This window comes from Halictus rubicundus, unplaced genomic scaffold (assembly GCF_050948215.1).
Source record: "Halictus rubicundus isolate RS-2024b unplaced genomic scaffold, iyHalRubi1_principal scaffold0052, whole genome shotgun sequence".
Classification (NCBI taxonomy): domain Eukaryota; kingdom Metazoa; phylum Arthropoda; class Insecta; order Hymenoptera; family Halictidae; genus Halictus; species Halictus rubicundus.
This window is the reverse complement of record NW_027488593.1, coordinates 500347-523120: the sequence shown is the minus strand read 5'-3', so window position 1 is coordinate 523120 and position 22774 is coordinate 500347. Positions and strand designations below refer to the sequence as shown.

At 41.0% G+C, this 22774-nt stretch overlaps 2 protein-coding genes across 2 annotated transcripts; one reads left to right on the top strand and one right to left on the bottom strand.

Moving 5' to 3' along the window:
* Positions 1 to 2395: 2395 nt before the first annotated feature.
* Positions 2396 to 6671, bottom strand: LOC143363497 (uncharacterized). Its single transcript, XM_076804069.1, has 3 exons — positions 5575 to 6671; positions 5107 to 5346; positions 2396 to 2682 (listed from the first exon to the last, which is right to left on the bottom strand). Exons 1-3 carry the CDS (start codon positions 6566 to 6568, stop codon positions 2570 to 2572), a joined length of 1347 nt encoding a protein of 448 aa, XP_076660184.1. The 5' UTR covers positions 6569 to 6671; the 3' UTR covers positions 2396 to 2569.
* An 11472-nt stretch (positions 6672 to 18143) lies between these two features.
* Positions 18144 to 21937, top strand: LOC143363519 (uncharacterized). Its single transcript, XM_076804090.1, is given in 2 exon segments — positions 18144 to 18190; positions 20148 to 21937. Coding segments are annotated over 2 exon segments (1740 nt in total). The 3' UTR covers positions 21841 to 21937.
* Positions 21938 to 22774: the final 837 nt, after the last annotated feature.

Here is a 22774-nt window from a genome sequence, read left to right as displayed (position 1 = left end):
CAACAAGTGTGATTTTCCTCCTAATAGCAGAAACGTCGAAAAATTCGGTTTTTATTTTTTTTGACAATGATGTCCCACAACAAAAGATCTAAAAAAATTGACGACACTGCCTATTACAGTACTTTATCAGGGAACTAAACAGTAGAATAGCATGTTTTACGACCACAGTTTGCAACAAAAAAATTTGAAAAAATTCTCAAAAATCTGTCAGGATCCAAAATATTCCACATTTTTTTCAGAATTTTAGGAAGCATGAGAATGCTGAAAATGCTCGGAAAAGCACGAAATACAATTTACTCTGTAACTACCCTCACGGACAAGATAGGGGGTTGAAATTGTGCTCAGAGGGGTTTTTCTTGGTCAGCTGTCGAATGGTTGATTAATCATTGAAAAACCTCTGGGGGCAGTTTTGACCATCTTAATCGGCTAGCCCCTTTCCTTGTATTTCTTGAAATATTCATAATACGAACAATAAATGTCAAGAGATAGGAAGAAATTTATAACCAAAAAATAAAATAAACAAATAAAAAAATAAATAAAAATAAAAACAAATGAAAAAAAAAATTGTAAATATTATTTTCAGATAATAAAATTTAAACGATTAATAAAACGATTAATAGTAAAAATTATAAAAGGAACACAAAGGAAAATGGAGGAAATTAAATTAGAGAAATTATATGAAGAATTGTTCAGTCCATGAGCAATGGCGGAGCCAATAGGCGTTCAACGAACGTGGAAATGAAGCTTTAGGCCAGTGTTCCTTGTGTTGCGTCGCAGTTTGGTGGAATAGGGATTTTGGTAGTGGGTTCGAGTGCCCGTGGAGCGCTGAAGCGCTCTGCTCGTGGAAATTAAGAAATAAACTTTCTTCACAGAGTTAAAGGCGAAAAACTGTTGTAGATTTTATTTGTGGTTCGTTGGGATGTGACTCCCTCAGTTCTACAATGAATTCTGTGTCGTCCTGGAGCTTCGAATCCCTTTTTTAGCTTCTTCCTTCTCGCTTCCTTAGCCAATAGGAAAATTGGGATCTTCTGGCTAGGCGTTGATTCGTCGGATCACTCGTCTTCCGGTTGCTGCTTGATGGTGATTGGCAGTGGATGGATCTTAATAGCGCACGCACGGGAGTGGGGTACGCATGAGGGTGAAGCCCCGCCAAAACGAGGGACGTGGGGCCATGTGGGACCGAACGAGCGAGAGGTCCGAGGGAGTTCCAAGAGGTCCTTGACTGAGAATTTATGACCTCTTGTCCTTAACTGATTCCGGACTTCGACTATCCCTAATTTATGTTGAATTGGAGAAGCTACTCTAAGAGGCTGCGTGACTTTCTCTAAATTCCTCAATTAGTCTCGCCGACTCGAATTTCGTCAAGGATCTCTATGGAACTCTCCCGGTCTTTCTTTACCTACTCTAAACTATCGCGTCCAAATAGAATATGTTAAAGATATCCGAAATCTCGTGAGGAGTCAGGAGATTCTCTTACTACCGAGGTTCTGGGGTAAGTGCCGCGTGGTTCCTCACAGTCCTCATACCAGAAGGCACCCTCGCCTTCCCCACTCCGTGGCCAGATCCTTGGGACACAGGGCCCCACTTTCTAAGTGAAAATTAAGGGGAGTTTAGACTCTCAGCCTCTCTCGACTTTCCCTCATCTGGTTGCAGTTAAACAACCCCTCGACGGTTGACGGCGGAAAGACCCAACGTGGTCGCCTGCCATCGTCCATCGATGGTTCTGTTTTATTTCATTCGTCTTCTTTAAGGGCCTCACGTAGCTCGGGACCCCATCATAAATCCATCCGAGCTTAAGGGTCGGGTCAGCGCGGACCCCTAACTTGGCTCGCACGTGTTGATGCTAACACGGCCAGACTGACCTGCTTCACGCTCTCGGGAAGCAATGTTTCGTAATTTTAGCAGAGTTTCTCCAGTTACCAATAACAGGCAATAACAGGCAATTATAGAAATACTTTTGGACAGCGCCGCACGCCACAATATTCAAAGTGTGTTACAGACGTTGCACGTCTTCACGACTAGCAGTCACCAATAACAGATAGTATTATAAAAATACTTCTCGACAGCGCCACACGCCACAATATTCAAAATGTTTTACAGACGTTGCACGTCTTCACGACTAGCAGTCACCAATAACAGATAGTATTATAAAAATACTTCTCGACAGCGCCACACGCCACAATATTCAAAATGTTTTACAGACGTTGCACGTCTTCATGACTAGCAGTCACCAATAACAGATAGTATTATAAAAATACTTCTCGACAGCGCCACACGCCACAATATTCAAAATGTTTTACAGACGTTGCACGTCTTCATGACTAGCAGTCACCAATAACGGATAGTATTATAAAAATACTTCTCGACAGCGCCACACGCCACAATATTCAAAATGTTTTGTTTTTAGGATGTATTATCAATATCAATCAACTTCCATACCACAACAATTCTTTTATTATATTTTGCAAAAGAGGCTATCTTCCTCTTTCCTTCTCATTACAATCACAAAATTATAATTTTTATGAACGGAGTAAAACAAACATTATTTCATATTTAACATGTCACATTGCTAACACGGTTCATTCTTGTCTTCGTCGTCGCTTGACATCTCGTCACCAGCCCATTCACCCTTCCATAATCGTAGTCTATCTTTTGGCGCTACTTGGGGTCTGCCGGTTTTTCCTACAATTTCATAACGATCGTTAGGTAAGACTTTTGAAACCGTATAAGGTCCAAGGTATTTTCGATCTCATTTAGCACGGCGCGTTACTGCGGGTTTCAAAAATACCGTGTCCTGTTCGTTAAAGTTAATGTTCGTTCTTCTTGTCCTATTAAATCGTTTATTTTGTTTTTGTGCATTATCTAATATTCTATTATGGGCAATCTCTCTATCACTGAAAACGTCGATTTTCTCGTTTAAATTTGGTAAATCGGACTCTATTTGAGTTGCATCACCTGCACTTCGTTCTACGCCGAACAACAAACGACTTGGCGAAAATCCCGTCGTAGCTTGTACTGTGGTATTTAATGTCTCTTGGATTTTAATAAGTTTGCTCGGCCATTCTGTAGTTTTTAATGTTTCTACGGTTAGTAGATTGGTTACAGTCGCAACGTATCGTTCAGCTTGTCCATTTGCTCGAGGGGCGCCCGTGGCAATATAATGTATTTCCACATTTTGTTTTTTAAAAAACTGCTGCAACGGTTTGTATGTGAAATTTGTACCGCGATCTAATACTACTGTTCGTGGTCTTCCAAATAATAATAGGCGTTCCCTAAAAACTTGTAAAGTTTCTTCGCCTGTTAAAGACGTCAACGGCACAAGTTGAACGTATTTAGTAAAGGCGTCTAAAATAATCAAAACGTGCTGATAGCCTGTTTTTGTTCTAACAAACGGACCGACACAGTCGCAATGAATGGTATCGAATGGAATTGGTTTCTTTTCTATTGAATGGAGTAGACCTTGTTTAGGTCCTGTTTGGCGTTTCGCGACGATGCAGGTAAGGCAATGATCGATATACTTTTTGATGAACGCCCTCATTCTAGGGAACCAATATTTACGATTAATGCGATCAAGAACTTTATCTAACCCTATATGACAATTTTCGTCATGATACAGTCGCAACAACCCGATACGACTTCCTTTCGGTACATAGAAACGAGTGATTTCGTTATCGTTATCGTTACGCAATTTTCGACACAGCAGATTATCTTTTATCGTATAGTCACTACTTACGGAATCATTACAACGAATCCTTTCGATTATCGACTTGGTTTCCTCGTCATTCTTTTGTGCAATTTCCAACCACGATCCTTGACAAATGACATTTACGTAGCAGGCTTTATTTTTACTGGGATTTCGACTTAAATAATCTGCATATTCTATATGTTTCCCTTTACGATACTCTATAGTATAGTTGAAATCCTGCAGGTATATCCACCATCGAGCTATGCGCGGTAATAAATCTCGTTTGGTGTTAGTCGCCTTTATCGCATTACAATCGGTTACTAGCTTAAATTCTATACCTAAAAGGTAGACGCGAAAGTATTTCAACGCATTAACCACGGCCAAGGTTTCCAATTCGTAAGAGTGATAACGCGATTCTTCTACTGTCGTTCGGCGACTAAAGTAAGCCACCACTCGCAAATCTCTTTCGAATTTCTGAAACAGAACTGCTCCATAGCCTATCGCGCTCGCGTCTGTATGTAGTTCCGTTTCTTTATTAGGATCGAATGTTACCAGGCATGGTTCCGACGTAAGCTTGTCGATTACATATTTTCGTGCTGTTTCATGTTCGCTTCCCCAATTCCAGGGCTCGTTATTTTTTGTGAGTTTCGTGATACACGCTGTCCGAACAGCAAATTCGGGTATAAATTTACGGAAATACCCAGCTAAACCCATGAATTGTCGCACCTGTTTAACATTTTCGGGTACTGGTGATTCTACAAGAGCTTTAACTTTTCCCCTACCAGGTTTAATTCCTTCTGCCGACACTACTCTTCCTAAATACTCTATTTCCGTTTCAAGGAATTTACATTTTTTAATATTTAAAGAAAACCCAGCTGTGTCCAATGCGTGCAAAACCCTGTCTAATTTTTCTAATCCTTCTTCCTTTGTTATAGATGGTATTAAAATATCGTCGAGATACACTAGAGCAGTATCATATTTAAGGTTTCCTAAGGCGATATTAATTGCCCGTTGAAAGACGGCGGGAGCGTTTGCTAGACCAAACGGCATTCGAAGATATTCGAAATGACCATCAGGTGTAACAAAGGCGGTCTTGGATACGGAGTCTTCCGCGATGGCAATCTGGTGGAAGCCGGATGCCATGTCGAGAACCGTGAAATATTTGTTTTTTCCTAACCGATCTAACTGGTCATCGATTAAAGGAAGAGGGTACCGGTCTTTTACGGTTATCCGATTTAAAGCGCGATAATCTACGCACAAACGATCCTCACCGTTCTTTTTCTTCACTAGTATAATGGGGCTCGCAAAAGACGAAGTGCTTTCGCGTATTATGCCCTTTTCTAATAAGTCGTTAATTATAACGCGTACCTTTTCTCGCTCGCTAAATGACAGCCTATATGGATGGTAATTAACAATTTTACCTTCTTTCAGAGTGATGTCGAGTCGGGCAGTCTTCACCTTGTTATGAATTATATTATCGTTGTTAGACATGTGTCTATACCGGTTGAGTAGACTATTAAGTTGACTCTTTATGGGTTCATCAAGGTCCACAGCTACGCAGGCGAGGGGTTGCATCTCGCTTGTCGGTTCCTGTGGTAGCTTCGACGGGCAGCGTACGAGTCTTGAAGTCCCGTCCTCGTTGATCAGCATCTGCAAGCCTCCTTGGGATAGAATATTTTTGCCGATGATCACATCGTATGGGATGTACGAGTCCGCCACAACTAGAAGGTCCATTTCCAATGAAACATCTTCGGTCTGCACTAACGTGGTGGTCGCTCCCTTGGCCACGAACACAGCGTCTCGCAATCCTCGTACAGTTACCGTGGTTGGTTCGATTTTGCAATTCGCTCGTTTTGCAATAGACTCTTTTATGAGCGAACATGTTGCACCCGAATCGATTAAACAATTTCGAACAACACAGTCTCGGATGATGACAGGTGTCGGCTGATGCGGCATCGAATAACACGCGTTCACTTCGGGTTTTCCCTTTTGGGTCCTGTAGGTCGTTTTCGATATATTTTCGGTCGGGGATTGACCTGCATTGAATCGTTGGGCCCGTTGCTTGAGCCAGCAGGTATCTTCCTCATGTCCGCGTTTTGTGCAATAGGTGCAGGTAGCAGTATGCTTCGATGGTGGTCGAGAACTGCCGGCCGCAATTTTTTGTCTTTTAGGACAATCGCTTTGTACATGGTCCATCGAATCGCAAACAAAACATCGCTTTCCTGGACGAGAGGTGCTGTAAGGACGTTTCGAAGGATTTTTACGATGATCCTGATCCTTCGGGTCCCGGCGTCGCTTAATGTAAAGGGCTATTCCTGTTAACAGATCAGCGGTGGTTGTGTATCGTGCGTTCGTCAGTGATTGCCGAGTAGTGGAGTCCATAACACTCGCGATTACAAGCCGCACTAGTTCCATCGGTGTAAACGAAATTTTCGTCTGTGTGAAATATTTAAGTTTTGTACGGGCGTATTCCGAATAACTAGCGGCATCGTCGCTGGTATAGAGCACCGCGCGACGTAATAACTGACCAAGACGGTCTTCCGTAGTATAGATCGAGCACAAATCTTGGCGAAAAATCGTCCATGTTCGTGGGTTTCCCCGCCACGTACGGTACCATTCTTTGGCCGAACCCGTTAACGCGTGCGTTGCACTACACAATCGTTGCGTCGATGTAAGGTCCTTCGTGATTTCTTCCACCATATCACACCACGTGTCCGCACTTTCACCAAGTTCTTCACCACTGAATGTCGGTATGGCTTCTATCGGATGTTGCAGAGGTCGACTTAGCACACTTACTTCACTCGCGACGCGTTCTTCCTCTAATTTTTGAATGCGCTTTAGCAAGTATTCGATAGTCGTATCTTCATTCGGATGGTCAGCCATAGCGAATACTATTTAAGAATTCTTCGCGTACCGGTTAAAATCAGTGTGCGCGCGTAGTATTAAGTGAACAACTCGTTCACACGTATCCCGCTTCTGATGTTAAAGATATCCGAAATCTCGTGAGGAGTCAGGAGATTCTCTTACTACCGAGGTTCTGGGGTAAGTGCCGCGTGGTTCCTCACAGTCCTCATACCAGAAGGCACCCTCGCCTTCCCCACTCCGTGGCCAGATCCTTGGGACACAGGGCCCCACTTTCTAAGTGAAAATTAAGGGGAGTTTAGACTCTCAGCCTCTCTCGACTTTCCCTCATCTGGTTGCAGTTAAACAACCCCTCGACGGTTGACGGCGGAAAGACCCAACGTGGTCGCCTGCCATCGTCCATCGATGGTTCTGTTTTATTTCATTCGTCTTCTTTAAGGGCCTCACGTAGCTCGGGACCCCATCATAAATCCATCCGAGCTTAAGGGTCGGGTCAGCGCGGACCCCTAACTTGGCTCGCACGTGTTGATGCTAACAAATACATATGTATTAAATACGCGATTGCATCTTATATTTAAATTTCCCTCTCCGCGCCATTAATCGATGCTATATATATGTATCTAGCTATGTTCGCGTGGTCAACTGGCCACGCTACACTTGTTATACGCGCCCACGATGCGCGCCTCTTTTTATCTCCCCGCTTACAGACACAGTCGCGTGCAAATGTGCAATACGTAGTTGGTGATTAACGAGACATGTGTACCTTTGCATTATATTGTGTTATATCATATACGTTACTTATTAAATGTCCTCATATACAGGGTGGCCCACATAACTCTGAACAGCTCAATATCTCGAAAACTATGCTATCGATTTTAAAGTTCTTAGTCTTAAATTTCATGGAACTGAAGGGCCTTTCTGACTACATAAACGTGAAGTGGCCTCCCTTCCCCTGTAACGGGGGAGGGGAGGTACCTTTGTAATTTTAAATGGAACCCCCTATAAAATGTTACATATTTAGATTCTACCGGAAAAAACAAGTCAATTTTGTCTGAAACATTTTTTTGTCAGATACTTCCATGATGAGATATAACAGTTTGAAGTTTCGAGTTGTAGGTACTTAAAGCGCTCGGAAATAGCGTTATGGAATTATACGCGCTTGAGTCCTTTGCTTATTCATGAAGAAACACAAACAATAATATTTACAATTCTTGAGTTTGACTCACTTATCTATGAAAACGTTTTCAGTTTAGAGCTGTTATTCAAGCAGTAACATTGTGATTATGGCTACTTTTGACACAGAAGTGAATATGTTATTAACGTTAGGTGAATGCCAAAAAAATTATCGGGATCAAATTATTGGGATCAAAAAATGTCATGCAACATTTCATAATTTAGAAAAGCGGCTTAGTAAAGCTGTCACTAATGAAAATAATAGTGCCAGTATTCTTGCTGCAATTACATTAAATCCTCATATTAGTCAACGTACATTTGCACAAACATCACATATTAGTCGTTCATCAATTCAACGAATTTTGAAACGGCAAAAGTATCATCCATATCACATGGTTTTATCACAAGAGCTTTCGATAGCAGATTACGATCACCGCGTAAGATTTTGTGAGTGGCTGCAGGGTGTTGTGGAAAACGACTTTTTGTGCAAAATACTTTTTTCCGATGAGGCCACTTTTATGAATTCAGGGCATGTAAATAGACATAATCTGCATTATTTGGGCCGTGGAAAACCCAAATTGGATGCGATGTGTTCCCTTTCAACATCGATGGTCTTTAAATGTTTGGTGTGGCCTAATAGGAGATTTTGTGATTGGACCTTATTTTTTTCAAGAAACTGTAACATCTGCAAGTTATTGTGATTTCTTAAAAAATCATTTGCCTGCGCTTTTGGAAGATGTGCCACTGTACGTTAGAAGAGAAATGTGGTTCCAACAAGACGGCGCTCCTCCACATTTTGCAATCATCACCAGGAAATTTTTGAACGAAAAAGGGAACAAATGGATAAGTCGTGGGGGACCTCGTCAATGGCCTCCTCGATCCCCCGATCTAACACCATTAGATTTTTTCTTATGGGGATATGTAAAGGACAAAGTTATGTTTGAACCACCGACGACAAAAGAGGATATGAAACAAAGAATACGTGACGCTTGCGCTTCAGTGACTCCCGAAATGTTAAAAAATGTTAGAACAACTTGGATGTTTCGAGTAAATAAATGTTTACAAGCCCGTGGTGGACATTTTGAACATTTTATTTCTTCACGAATAAGCAAAGGACTCAAGCGCGTATAATTCCATAACGCTATTTCCGAGCGCTTCAAGTACCTACAACTCGAAACTTCAAACTGTTATATCTCATCATGGAAGTATCTGACAAAAAAATGTTTCAGACAAAATTGACTTGTTTTTTCCGGTAGAATCTAAATATGTAACATTTTATAGGGGGTTTCCATTTAAAATTATAAAGGTACCTCCCCTCCCCCGTTAAAAGGGAAGGGAGGCCACTTCACGTTTATGTAGTCAGAATGGTCCTTCAGTTCCATGCAATTTAAGACTAAGAACTTTAAAATCGATAGCATAGTTTTCGAGATATTGAGCTGTTCAGAGTTATGTGGGCCACCCTGTATATAAATGAATGTGGTTTACTTTGCGTATAATCCCAACAATGGTTATGGGCCCAGAAACGTGTAAAAGTAAGACATAACCTATGAAGACCACGTGTTCAGTGCAAGACAGAAATGGAATCGCAAAGTGAATGAAAGCATAGGAGGTGAAAGAATGTATAGCAGAGGCGAACGGCAAATAACAAAATTATCTAATAGAAACTATCGCTCATGGAAAATAGAAATGAAATGGCTATTACGAGCCAAAGGTTTATGGGATCTCGTATCGAGAGACATTGATCCAAATGAGAACACTACAGAATTGGAAAGAAAGACATTTGTGATGACAATAAAGTCATCGCAGCGATTGGACTAAACATAGAACCCACACAGCAAATTCATATTGAAGACAGTACAACTGCACGAGAAGCTTGGAAATCACTCGAACAAGTACACCAACCAAAGTCTCGGGTAAGAATCCTTCAACTTAAAAGAGAATTACATCATTTGCAGATGAAATCAGATGAGTCCATGTTGTCGTACATATGACGAGCAAAGATAGTTGCAAATAACCTAATGGAGGCAGAAGCAGAGGTTAAAGACGAGGATTTGGCATATGTACTACTAGCAGGTCTTCCAGATAGTTACGAGAATCTGAATATGGCATTGGCAAGCTTGCCTGACGACAAGTTTACATCAGGAGAAGTCAAAGGAGTTCTATTAGCGGAATATGGTAGAAGGGTATCTAGACAACAGGATGAAGGAAGTACGCGTAAAGAGGCATTCCAAATCTCAAAGAGAACAGATACGAAAGAACATAAGGTACAACATTTCAACAACAAATTCAGAAATCATACATGCAAGAAACCAGGACATATAGCGTGGGACTGTCGAACCAGAGTAGAGGAGAGGAAAAAATTTGATCCGAAATCAAAAGTAAAGTATGACTCATTCTTAGTGCCATTGAATCAAGTCGACATTGAAGATGTGTGGATTCTGGACAGCGGAAGTACGCGGAGAGATTGGTTTTCCAGTTTCCAAGAAATTAATACACAAGTCATAAATACAGCGGCTGACCCATATAGACCAGGTGCAATATTACATGCAATGGACATTGGCAGCGTGACAATCAAGACGTTTGTTGGATATGAGACAAAGGGTGTTGTGTTGAATAATGTATACTTCGTACCAAACCTCAGGAAGAATTTAATGTCTGTTTCTCAAATAGAAAAGAGGAACAAAGAATTAGTGTTCAAAGAAGGAAAGGTAAAAATAAGAAACACGTTGACAGATGAGGTTATGTGTGAAGCATACAAAAAGAATGACTTGTAAATAATAAAGGCTGAAGTACAAACATCATTTGAAAATACAGCAGAAGTGAATAATTTGAGTATTCAAGACGAAGCAATACGGCATCAACGTTTTTGTCATGTCAATAATGATGCGATTAGAGCATTGTCAAATGGTGACCGAGTAACTGGATTGAGCAACACCAAGTTAGACAAGTATACATGTGATGCCTGTAACATAGCCAAAGCAACAAAAAGGCCTTGCAAGCAGCTAAAGATAAGACAAACTAAAGAAATAAATAAATTAATACACTCAGATGTTTGTGGCCCGTTACCAGTTCCATCCATTGGTTGAAGTAGATATTTTATAACCTTCACAGATGATTTTTCAAGAGCAGTTACAGTGAGATGTTTAAAGACAAAAGAAGTTATCAAAGATTACATTACAAAAATGGAATGCCAAACTGGGAAGAGATTAGAATACACTGACAACGGATTAGAATACTGCAATAAAGATTTAACTGCATATTTTAACAGTTTAGGAATCAAACACAAGAGATCAAACGTAGAAACACCACAAATGAACGGCGTGGCTGAAAGGATAAATAGAACATTGTTAAAGGCTATAGCCGGTTTTGGGGGTCAAATCTGCCCTGGAAGGGATTTTATTCCAATTTGCGCCATTCGATAGCCTACCAAAAAAGATACCTTTCAACCAAGTTTTAGCCCTATAGCTCATCTGTGAGGGTAGTTATAGAGGAAAAACGAAAATCCAGTTTTTGGCCCATTTTCCCCATTTAATGACAATTTAAAATTCTGAAAAAAATCTGACACATTTCTGATACCAAACCGCATACTTTGAATCGTTTTCAGATTTTTCCGTTGCAAACTCTGGCTGTAAAAATCGAAAAACACGAAAAAAATCGAAAAAATGCAGATTTCATATGGAAATCGAAGAGACACTAGAACAGAATTAATTTAGCAATGAGATATTGTCCTAAGTATTATGCTCAATTTTTTTCAAATTCCTGTTATTGGTGCGTCATAGTAGGAAAAAATAAAAACCACTTTTTTCGGCGTTTTTTCCGTGAAAAACTAAGTTATAATTATCGTAAAAATATATTATGTAATATTAAACATCCCTAAATTCAGAGAAACATCGTCCAGACTTTAAAAATTGCGTAATACAAAAAAAGACAATTATACTGCGCAGGATATATCCCAATATTTCGAAGGTATTTTCAACGGCGCCGGTTGGTGCAGTAGCTATGGTCTCCGACTGCGGAACCGCTGAAGACTTTTTGGACCAGGTTCGGATCCCGCCCCGGTCCAATTGTTTTTTTCTTTAATCAGATGTTTCTTCGATTTCTAACCGTATGATTGTTGTTACGCTGTTGTAAAAACATTTTTTAACTATGTTTAAACTATTTTTTAATAATTTTCCGGAAAAATATTTTTGGAGTACTTTCGGCCTTTAGTCATCTACGGGCTGTATTATTACTTATCTACTTAACATTTCTTTACATGGAATAAGGGATTGATTATTTTTGTGACAGAAAATATATACATGAAGTATTATTAGGAATACTTATCTGTAATAATTATAGGTGGATTGGTGTGCAGTGGAATCATGTATGGCGTTTTCTGTCTTCGTCGCTATCTTCGTCAATTGTCGGTGTTATTTGGTCGTTATTGAAAATTCTGGTGAGCAACTCTGCTACCCGAACTATGTCTGTGTCGTATCGAGCATAAGATAAATAATAAATGATAGCAGCTACATGTGAGCAACATCCAATAGTGCGATTACCATTGGCACATTCACAACAATACCGTTTTATACCGGAATGACCAGTTGAGTTTGGTATATAATCTATGTAGCATTTGTACGTTTTGCGGTTGATATGTCGCGATTTTACTTCGAATTTTACAATATTATTATTTTCTATTAAATAACGGACATTAATTTTATGATCGTGTTCATCCATTATCTCGGCCAAATACGAAACAGCTTGAGATAATTGGTATGATCCCGTGAAAAGTATCTTCAAATCGTCTTCTGTCATTTCCGGAAAATCAAAAATATCGGTTGTAAGATATGTTTTTAAACGGCGTTTTTCTGCGACAGCTGCCCGTTGCTTGTAAAAGATATAATAAAAAACAGCAAAGACTATTGGAACACCTCAAGAAAGCAATGTCCACGGCTCAATTGTTTCAGTTCCAAAGTCCCCAATCGAAAATGTCCTTCATCAGGAATTTTTCCAGACAACAATGGTTATAGTTGTCCGAAGCATAAACCTCGTTTTCATAATATCCCTAATAATATTTTTACTTGACAGAAACAGATACAACAATACCTCCCGATCCCAATATAACACTAGATTTATTATTAATAATAAGTAATGTACCGACTAAAGATAAAAGATTTAATAGACAAGTCGATGCACTTATTCCATGTAAAAAAATGTTAAGTAGATAAGTAATAATACAGCCCGTAGATGACTAAAGGCCGAAAGTGCTCCAAAAATATTTTTCCGGAAAATTATTTAAAAATAGTTTAAACATAGTTAAAAAATGTTTTTACAACAGCGTAACAACAATCATACGGTTAGAAATCGAAGAAACATCTGATTAAAGAAAAAAACAATTGGACCGGGGCGGGATCCGAACCTGGTCCAAAAAGTCTTCAGCGGTTCCGCAGTCGGAGACCATAGCTACTGCACCAACCGGCGCCGTTGAAAATACCTTCGAAATATTGGGATATATCCTGCGCAGTATAATTGTCGTTTTTTGTATTACGCAATTTTTAAAGTCTGGACGATGTTTCTCTGAATTTAGGGATGTTTAATATTACATAATATATTTTTACGATAATTATAACTTAGTTTTTCACGGAAAAAACGCCGAAAAAAGTGGTTTTTATTTTTTCCTACTATGACGCACCAATCGCAGGAATTTGAAAAAAATTGAGCATAATACTTAGGACAATATCTCATTGCTAAATTAATTCTGTTCTAGTGTCTCTTCGATTTCCATATGAAATCTGCATTTTTTCGATTTTTTTCGTGTTTTTCGATTTTTACAGCCAGAGTTTGCAACGGAAAAATCTGAAAACGATTCAAAGTATGCGGTTTGGTATCAGAAATGTGTCAGATTTTTTTCAGAATTTTAAATTGTCATTAAATGGGGAAAATAGGCCAAAAACTGGATTTTCGTTTTTCCTCTATAACTACCCTCACAGATGAGCTATAGGGCTAAAACTTGGTTGAAAGGTATCTTTTTTGGTAGGCTATCGAATGGCGCAAATTGGAATAAAATCCCTTCCAGGGCAGATTTGACCCCCAAAACCGGCTATAGCCTTTAACCAGAGCAATGTTAAAATCTTCAGGTTTACCCCAGAGATTTTGGGCGGAAGCAGTCACTACGGCTAGCTACGTGAAGAATAGAATTGGCCATCCTGCAACAAAAGGTGATGTGTCCATGGCAATATTGACGGACCGAAAACACAGTGTACGTCACCTGAAAGTTTATGGTTGCTTGTGTTACGTCCCAAGTGGGATGAATTATGATTTTTAGAGGGTAGGACGCAGTTTCGAACCTACCAGCATACATCGGCTACGGTTAGGGAAATTGAGGATCGTTTAAATAAGTTTGTACCTTTATTTCGAATCTAACAAAATTATTGATTTATTCAAAGTGTGGTTCTGAATCAGATTACAAATTTGATTTTACAAATATGGTTTATACAGCGCATATACTAGAGTGCTTACAAGTACTTCGTTTATGACAACAATAATAACAATAATAATATTAGTATTACCGACGTCTACGCTTCGGATTCTTTTACAATATATTGTAACTGCTGGGCTTCGGATTCTTTTACAATATATTGTAACTGCTGGGCTTTGGATTCTTTTACAATATATTGTAACTGCTGGGCTTCGGATTCGCTCGCAATGTACAGGAGTGGCTGGCACGGAACAACTACAAGAACTCGCGGAACTTCAAAACGAAAACTGAACTAACGTTGACTTTAAAAGAAAGAACTGGACTACTTAACTGGATTATCGCTAATTGACTATGGCTGTCTGACTGGCTGATTCTTTTTGACTGGTGTTGAGGAGTTGGTCCCCTTTTTTATAGGATGGCCAGTCCTTTGTTTTTCGAAGATGCTGGCTCAGGAGTCTCTACCTTGCATCTTTTAATCTTCTTGATGTCTCCTGACTAGTCAGCTGTGTGTCGACAGGATCCTTTTACTATGAAGTCGGCGTCTTTTCTTATAATTGGACACCCTTCCTGTTTGTTCTCAGGGTGTAAACTGATATTCATCTGCGTATCTTGCAGGAAGATAAGTTAGAGTCGCATTTCTTGGTACCTAACTGCGTAGCATTTTTTACATATATCTTAATCCTATTTTTACTTCTCCTCGTGTGACATCATCGGACTTGTATAAGAATTCATTAGAATTCTTCATCTGAGGGTTTACTCGTTGGCGGTCCAACCACCGGACGTGACACCATTCCCTTAGAAAGCAAATTTCCGAGGGAAATTTGTTGCAAGCTTCTAACATCTTTTCCGAGTTTTTGATTGTTGGAGGTCGCGTCGTCAGCTGGTCGGGTCGTGTGTCTCCGCTTGTCAGCGCGTTGAACCGGGAGGTGCGTCAGCGAATTCCATGCGGCTCCGCACACGGTGAAACTGCATCCGTATAGCGAGTACACCGGATAGCCGTGTATTACTGTGTCAGCAATTGCGTTTATAAATTTGAGGATTATAAAGACTGCTAGTATTCCTGCACTGAAGGATCCAAATGTAATGAATTCGTGCCAGAATTTTTCGACTGCGTTTTCTGCTATCTTGTTGAGTGTTTCCTCATTCATCATGTTCATTATGGAAAGTGCTCCATCTGGTATGGTTTTACCAGTTATGCCTCGAGCTACAGAGTTTAGTACGGCTGATTTTTCGGCTGAGAACATGACGTGGTTTTTCAAGTTGTTGAGATCGCCTTGAGTATAGATTCCACGGGTAGCCAGATTCGATGGGTTAACGTAGTGCCATGCTGGTTCCTTGAGTGGTTGTAGTATTCGAGGTGGCACGGCTTCTATGGGTTTCGGTGTAAGAATGTGCAAAATATGACCGATTTCGTACATCACTGGCAGTACTTGACTACAATCTCTGTGAGTTCCATGGCTGGTGAGGATGTGAGTTATAGGTGTTAAGAATTGCGATTTATTTCCATGGTTGACTGGCAATTCGGTGAAGCAATCTTCAGTATGCCGAATTCTTACATCGACTGCGACACATTTAATGATGTGTATCACTTTCTCGGCCACAAGAGCCATATGTCCAGCTTTTTTCGTTACTATTCGGGCAAATTCATCAGGTTTTATAGTTGCTAATGTCAGGGCATTAGTCAATACTTGTTTTTCCAAATTGCAATTTTGCGTGAGCATATTCTTGTAGAGATTGTTTACCCGGTTCTTTATGTGCCTTTCTATGTAGACGAATTTTGAATTTATGTAAGTGAAAATATCGAAATTCTCTACACGCATTTTTCTTTCCCCAGTAAATGTTTTTCCTTTAGTCGTTTCAAGAATGAACAGTTTTGGGTGTTCTGTTTGAAATAGGGTGTATCCGCATATTGGCGTTTCACCCATTTTTGTTAATGCAAATGTTCCCAGTTAGCCAAATGCCTACTCGACCAAATCGAGTGGAATGTGTGCTGCACACATTGCGAGCATAAGACTTATGTATTTTGTACCAAACCCTGCTCGAAGCTGAATTTGGTCCTCATGTGATATGATTTTGGCACTGAAATTTGTCGCCAAATTCCTAGTCGAATGCGGATACAGATGGATTTCACAATCCATGCGAAGTCTCCACGTAAAATTCCATGCGGAATCATATGGTCTTTTCGAGCCAAACTGTGCCTTCGATATAGAGGGCAGGTCCGTCGCATTAAGAACGGACGTAACCTTGTTCTAACAGTAAATATCGGTAAAAATTTGAGTAAATCTTCCTGTTTAGGGTGGGAAAAGGTATTTTATTTAAGTTTCAATGCGTAATAAAGATAAAGTGATGCGTAAACACCACAATGTGTCGTGAAAGACAAAGTGCCGTGTAGTGGAAGGCGAAGATCGTACGTGCGAGAAAGAGAGAGAGAGAGAGAGAGAGAGAGAACGAGCGCGAAGACTGTGCGTGCGAGAGAGAGAGAGAGAGAGAGAGAGAGAGAGAGAGAGAGAGAGAGAGAGAGCGAAGAGTGTGCGAGACAGAGAGAGCACGAGGAGTGTGCGAGAGCGAGAGAAAAGAGCGCGAAGAGTGTGCGTGCGAGAGGAAGTGGATTCGAAGAAGATTGAAAGAAGGATTTGGAAAGGGATGCCGGAATATTTTTAATATCTATTAATTTTTTATTTAAATTGAATTTATTTTTGAACTCTTACAATTAGGATACTACAATATAATTTTAAATTAGCACTAAATAGTGCTGTTTGGAGCACTGAAAAGTGCTGTTTGGTGCTTTTTTTTATTTTTTATTTTTATTATTTAAAGTGGAGGGAGGTTGAATGTTTTACGCACAACTTCTCGGGGCCATTCCAATCCCGAGAAAGTGTGGGACTCCCCAAGCGATCGCCCCCCCCCCCCCCTTTCAGAGGGGCAATGTGATGGTGAGGGTTTACCCACTAAAACTCCTCCCTCCACTTGCGCCCCCGGTTACTGCTGTTGTCCCTGCTCCCAGGGATTGGGTGGTCTCATACTGTTGGTCGGTTTCTTGTGCCGGACCCTTTCTTTCCTCGCTTTCAGCACCACTCGCCTCGAATTTCAGGATTCAAAAGCTCTTTCAGCAAAAGCTCTGCTTTCGCAAGCTGCATCTGCAACATTAATTTACAAAGATTATTATACGGTCATATTAATGTAATGTATTAAAGTATTTATGTAATGTATTAAGTAATAAATAATTCTTACCGAAAAGGGCCCGCACAATCTTTGTGAGATACAATGGTTGGCGGCTCTCCTTGCCAAACTACGTATAAAATTGTAAGAGGCTGTCTGTGACAGCCTCTCTAAACTCAGTGCCTCTTTTAAATTAGGGCCACCCAAATAGGCAAAGTAGTCAACCTAAAAAATAATATATCATTAATATATACACTCACACGTGCGCGCGCACATAGCAGTGGAATAAATGCATACACTTACCACATTATTGTACTGCTCGTCTGAGCAGTTTTCAAAATTGTCTACATCTTCCCTCGTTTGAAGAGGTAGACAATCCGGCTTTCGCCCATAATGCCTTGGTCTATCCTTCCTGCTTAGTAGTCTACAAAGAAAAAGTAAATTTTGTTAATTCTTATTAAGTATTGCTATCATACTACTGTAATTTCAATTTGTTAAATTACATACTTATCTATTTTTTGGTTCATGTGGTCCATCCTTTTTACTAGGTCATTGTAATGCCAGATAGTGAGTTCTCCGGGGGGATGCATGGTATAGGATGGGGTAGGTGGTGGTATAGGAGGTTTTTGTACATAGGATGAGGATGCGGATAAATCTATCGGGGAGGTTGATGAAGGTATAGGTGTTACGGGTGCATGTGAGGGATTGGAAAGCAATCCCCCCGTTGTTCCCCGTTGTTCTGGCGAATTTGCTTCTAGAAGCTGTAGTAGCTCCTCATCGGAGCCAACGGGAGTAGGCGACCTAATGATGCGGCGTTTCCGTCGCTGTGGTGCCTCTTCCGACGAGGTGGTTTGGTACCTCGCCGGTTTATGAATCGTCCTCCCTAGTCGACGGTCTCGAATCTCAAAAACATATCAAAAATAATATAATGATATACCGATAAAGTATATAATATTTTAGATTAATTATATCATAGAGGAGACTGAAACTTACCGATTCCATTGTCTTTGAAATGCCTTCCATTGCTGCTTTCGGAATGTTGCATTCACGAATGCACGATAGCGAATAACCGTAGCGATTTTCATTTTTCTGCGTGCGGTCGTTTTAAAACAAATGACATTCATATTTCGCGCCAACTGTGCGCATGCCCTTAAGGATATAACACAATTGTTCAGGATTCAAGCTGTGGAATTCGGTGCCTATTGTCTAACTGGCGACCGCTATTTCATACGGTTTTTGTCGCGTATGTCAACACGCGGCAAGAGCGCGTGTCGCCGTTCCTCGATATCGCGTAGCAACCGTTTCAATTCTCATTGGCCGAATTTCACAGCTTGAATACTTCAAATTGAGACAAACAAGGATCGTCCGATGTGCGAGCTCCAATCACGGTTCTCCACATTCGACGGTCTTTGTTATTTAAGGCACCTGCGTATGCCTTCTCGCTCTCTTAACGTTCTGAACGCTCAGTCAATCACAAGGTATCGCTCTACACGTTTGCTCATCTGTCCGCTCTCGTCTCGATAAGTAGAGATTCTCATCTCTCGCGCTCTGAGACTCTCGCGATTTCGCATTATTCGGTAGCAATATTCTCGCGATCTCCCGCGCCGCGTTACGTGCACTCTGCTTCGCGTCAAGATTTCCGGCGTCCGCGTAGAAGATTTCCGTCTCGCGGCGGCACGCGTTTCGTGCCGCTCAAGATTTCCTCTTCGCGATCCGACGGCAGAAGTTTGCACACGCAAGATCTCCGTCCGTTCGCCGACTCGCGACTCTCGTTCGCGCGTTCTCTCTCGCGCTCGCGAGTGCCTCGCACCTCGTGCGTCGTACGACCAGAACCCACCGAATAAAGTGCAATTTTTTCCGAAAAAGGAAAGGTTTGATTCTCCCGTCTCTCCTTGCCTCCTCGCGCGCTCATGTCTGAGTGGTCCCGGCCCCCCGGCGACTCCGACCTTCGGTCGACGCCAAACAACAATAATACGCGTAAATATTAATGCACACATTATTAATTTAATTAATTTAATTCTTAATTTTTAATTTTAATTCATTAATTTCTTTTAACGCTATAATATCTATAACTTTTAATTTATGATGCGCGTATGTTAGGTGTTGCGCGTTACGTGATCATGCGCAGTGCAGTTTGCGACACCAGACCGGGAACAACACCTCTCACGACGAAGGTGTCAGTGTTTCGACACGCGCACTGATTCCGTCTTGTTTGATTAGTGATTCCTTTGTTAGTTAATTACTAATTATTAAGTTCGTGAATTAACTCTAAAGCAGTGAATACTGGATGAGCAGTGGATTCGAAGGAAGGAAGGATAGAAGCAGAGAAAACGCCAGATAAGTATTGCCACGTGGTATTGTTACCAATATACGTAACAAATTATTATATATTTTGTATATTCTTTATTCAGTTTTCTTTTACACCCATGGATCGAGTTTTGAAGAAGTCGGTTTCGCGAAAACCGTATAATCAATTAAGCCCTAGGCAGAAACGAAATATTCGGCGCGACATAACCTTAAATTTGAGGAAGTATTCACGTGACAATGAATTACAAAGTCCCCCTAATGTTGATAATCTGCAGGACATTCCCAGCACGTCTTCTTTATCCGTGCCTGTCAGTAATAATAATAATGAAAGTCTGCTTAATATTCCCACCACATCTTCATTCACGCATGATCTACCTCTTCTACCTCTTCATGCGATGATGTGGTTTGGGAGTCCGCTGGTACTGTTTCAGAAGTATCATTTCTCCCTCACACTCAGGGAAACAACATCTTATCTCTTCTACGTACCCATTCGTGTTCTTCTAGTTTGCCGAAAGATATAAGAACGCTCATTGGTACACCTTGTACCAGTGTGGTCACCTCTGTGGTAGAACCAGGAGAGTATGTTCATTTTGATGTAGAGTTGAAAATAGTTAAACAGTTATCGCAATGTTCTCCAGTAATTCCTGGAGAGTTGCAATTGGATTTTCATGTGGACGGATGTAGTTTAGATAATTCCAATACAATTCAAATTTGGCCTATTCAAGTCAGAATTGTAAATATCTTAAATAGCAAACCCATTGTAGTAGGGATTTATAAAGGCACCCAAAAACCCAAGGATTGTAACAGTTATCTTCAAAAATTTGTCTCTGACATAAACTTGATAATGTCAAATGGAGGCATTACGTTTCACGAGAAAAAAATTCCAGTCGTATTAAGGTGTTTTATTGCTGATGCACCAGCTCGAGCCTTTATACTTCATCACAGAGGCCATATGTCTCATCGACCTTGTTCCAAGTGCAAAGTTTGTGGTACACAGGAAAGAGGTCGTCAGGTTTTCAATGGTATTACACATCCTTTACGAAGTGATGAAGAATATACCAGGTGTTCCGATGAGGATCATCATAAAGATGGTCAAAGTCCAGTAGCTTTGATGCCAATAGGAATAGTATCACAGGTGCCATTCGAGTATATGCATCTCGTATGTCTAGGTGTCACTAAAAAGTTGTTATCTGCCTGGGTGTGTGGCAAATGTTCCCCATTTTCAAAATTATCTTCTCGACAAATTTTCACAATCACAGAGAGAATGAGAAGGATCAATAAATATTGTCCATCCGAGTTTGCAAGGCGTCCTAGATCAATAGATTTATTTTGCAAATTTAAAGCAACAGAATTTCGGCAATTTCTTTTGTATACTGGTCCAGTTGTCACCTATGGAGTACTGAAGGATAATGTATATCGACACTTCTTGTTTCTGCACAGTGCCATAAGAATAATGGTTTCACAGGTTTTTGTTAGCAAATATTTAAAGTTTGCAGAAGGAGCTTTGCAACTATTTGTTCGTCGTTGTGAAAAGTTCTATGGCCCAACTTTTAATTCTTATAATGTCCACGGTCTTCTCCACTTGGCGGATGACGTCAGACGTTTTGGTACATTAGATTCATTTTCTGCTTTCCCGTATGAAAGCAACATGTCCATTTTTAGAAAATAATGCAGAAAGCCAGGACAACCCCTTCAACAATTTTCTAATAGAATGAGAGAGATAGAACATCATGCTAGTAATAAGGGAGGTGGTGATTCTTCAACCACCATTCAGGCATCTATGATGTTTCATAATAGTAGTGGTGCTATTTCTTACCGCAAACTTCAAATTCACAGCTTATTGCTTGGCACAGATGAGCGCGATAATTGCTGCATTTTACACGATGGTACAGTTTGTATAATTTCATCTATTAGTCCCCATGAAAATTCTTTTCGCTTAGGTGTACATAGATTTCTACAAGTTGATGCATTCTATGATATCGCCTTGTTATCTCCAGCATTAGAAATTTTTAAATGCAACACTTTGAGCACTGAAATAACATATGTTAGCCAGGAAGATGTTAGGGCAAAATGTTACCGAATGCCATTGGAGGCCATGAACGTTTCCAACGAATCGTCGACGGATGAAGAAGACGATAACATATTGGGAATGTCCCAGTGGGTTATCGCTGTGCTGGTTCATTTTGAAACAGTATAATTTATTCCAAGTTGCACATCGTACATTACATATTTCTCGTGTTATGATAAATTGTAATGTTATTATATATAGATATGAGAGAAATAAGATACGCATGGAAAACAAATAACTTTATGTTATAATCAATAATATCTTCCGTGCAGTATTGTATAGTATTATTTTAGTACTCTAAACTTTGTAACGGTACGCGTCTCGCTCGGGATGCGTAGCGAGACGGGTAAGCCCTCCCCGGATTGGCTCAGCGGCCAGGGTTCTTTGGGGAGGGGGGTGGACAGGTAGTTAAATGAGACACCTGGTTGAAATAATAAAACTAAACAGAATTTATTGCATCCACGGCGGTTTGGCCGATTTCCAGATTACCGGTGGCCCCGGCCCGGATCGGTCCGATGATCTGGCCCGTCTCTGGACCGGCCTAGTGTACAGAAACGAAAATAAAATGTACGGTGGACGCTCGATGCGTAACGAACGCTTAACCTACGCCCCCGTGAACCCCTTATCTTAATTAATAGCATAATTAACAACCTATTTATTAGCCCCGAACCGAACGGTCGGTTCTCTATAACTAATTAACTCTTCGCGGGAGCGGCGGGGCTCCGTATCGACGGATCCGGTTTGAACCTCGCGGTGGGTTCCCGGATTTCGCGGCGGGCGCCGTCCGCCGGTGGACGGCGGCAGAAAACGGAGCAATTTTCGGTCCGGTACGCGGTACGGTGGCGCGGAGAGCGCGGGGCGAGCCGGGTTCGCTCAACGTCGGCCCGACGATCGGGTATTCTCGGCGCGGTCCCGAATCCCCACGATTCCCGTCGCGCGGTCGCCTCGGCGAGGAGATCGGAACGGCCGCGGCCCAGCAAATGATGGTGGATTGGCGACGTTTCCTGCGTCGGCTGGGCTCGCGGGGCGCCGAGAGGATTCGCGGGATTCGCGGAACGCCCCG

Excerpts from the sequence above, each read along its gene's own strand:
- LOC143363497 (XM_076804069.1), bottom strand. The coding sequence starts at position 6,568 with ATGGCTGACCATCCGAATGAAGATACGACTATCGAATACTTGCTAAAG. Across the intron at positions 5,347-5,574 it reads AAATTGTTTAATCGATTCGG|GAGGCTTGCAGATGCTGATC; the intron begins GTGCAACATGTT and ends TTCTATCCCAAG. Across the intron at positions 2,683-5,106 it reads CGACATCACTCTGAAAGAAG|GAAAAACCGGCAGACCCCAA; the intron begins GTAAAATTGTTA and ends ATGAAATTGTAG.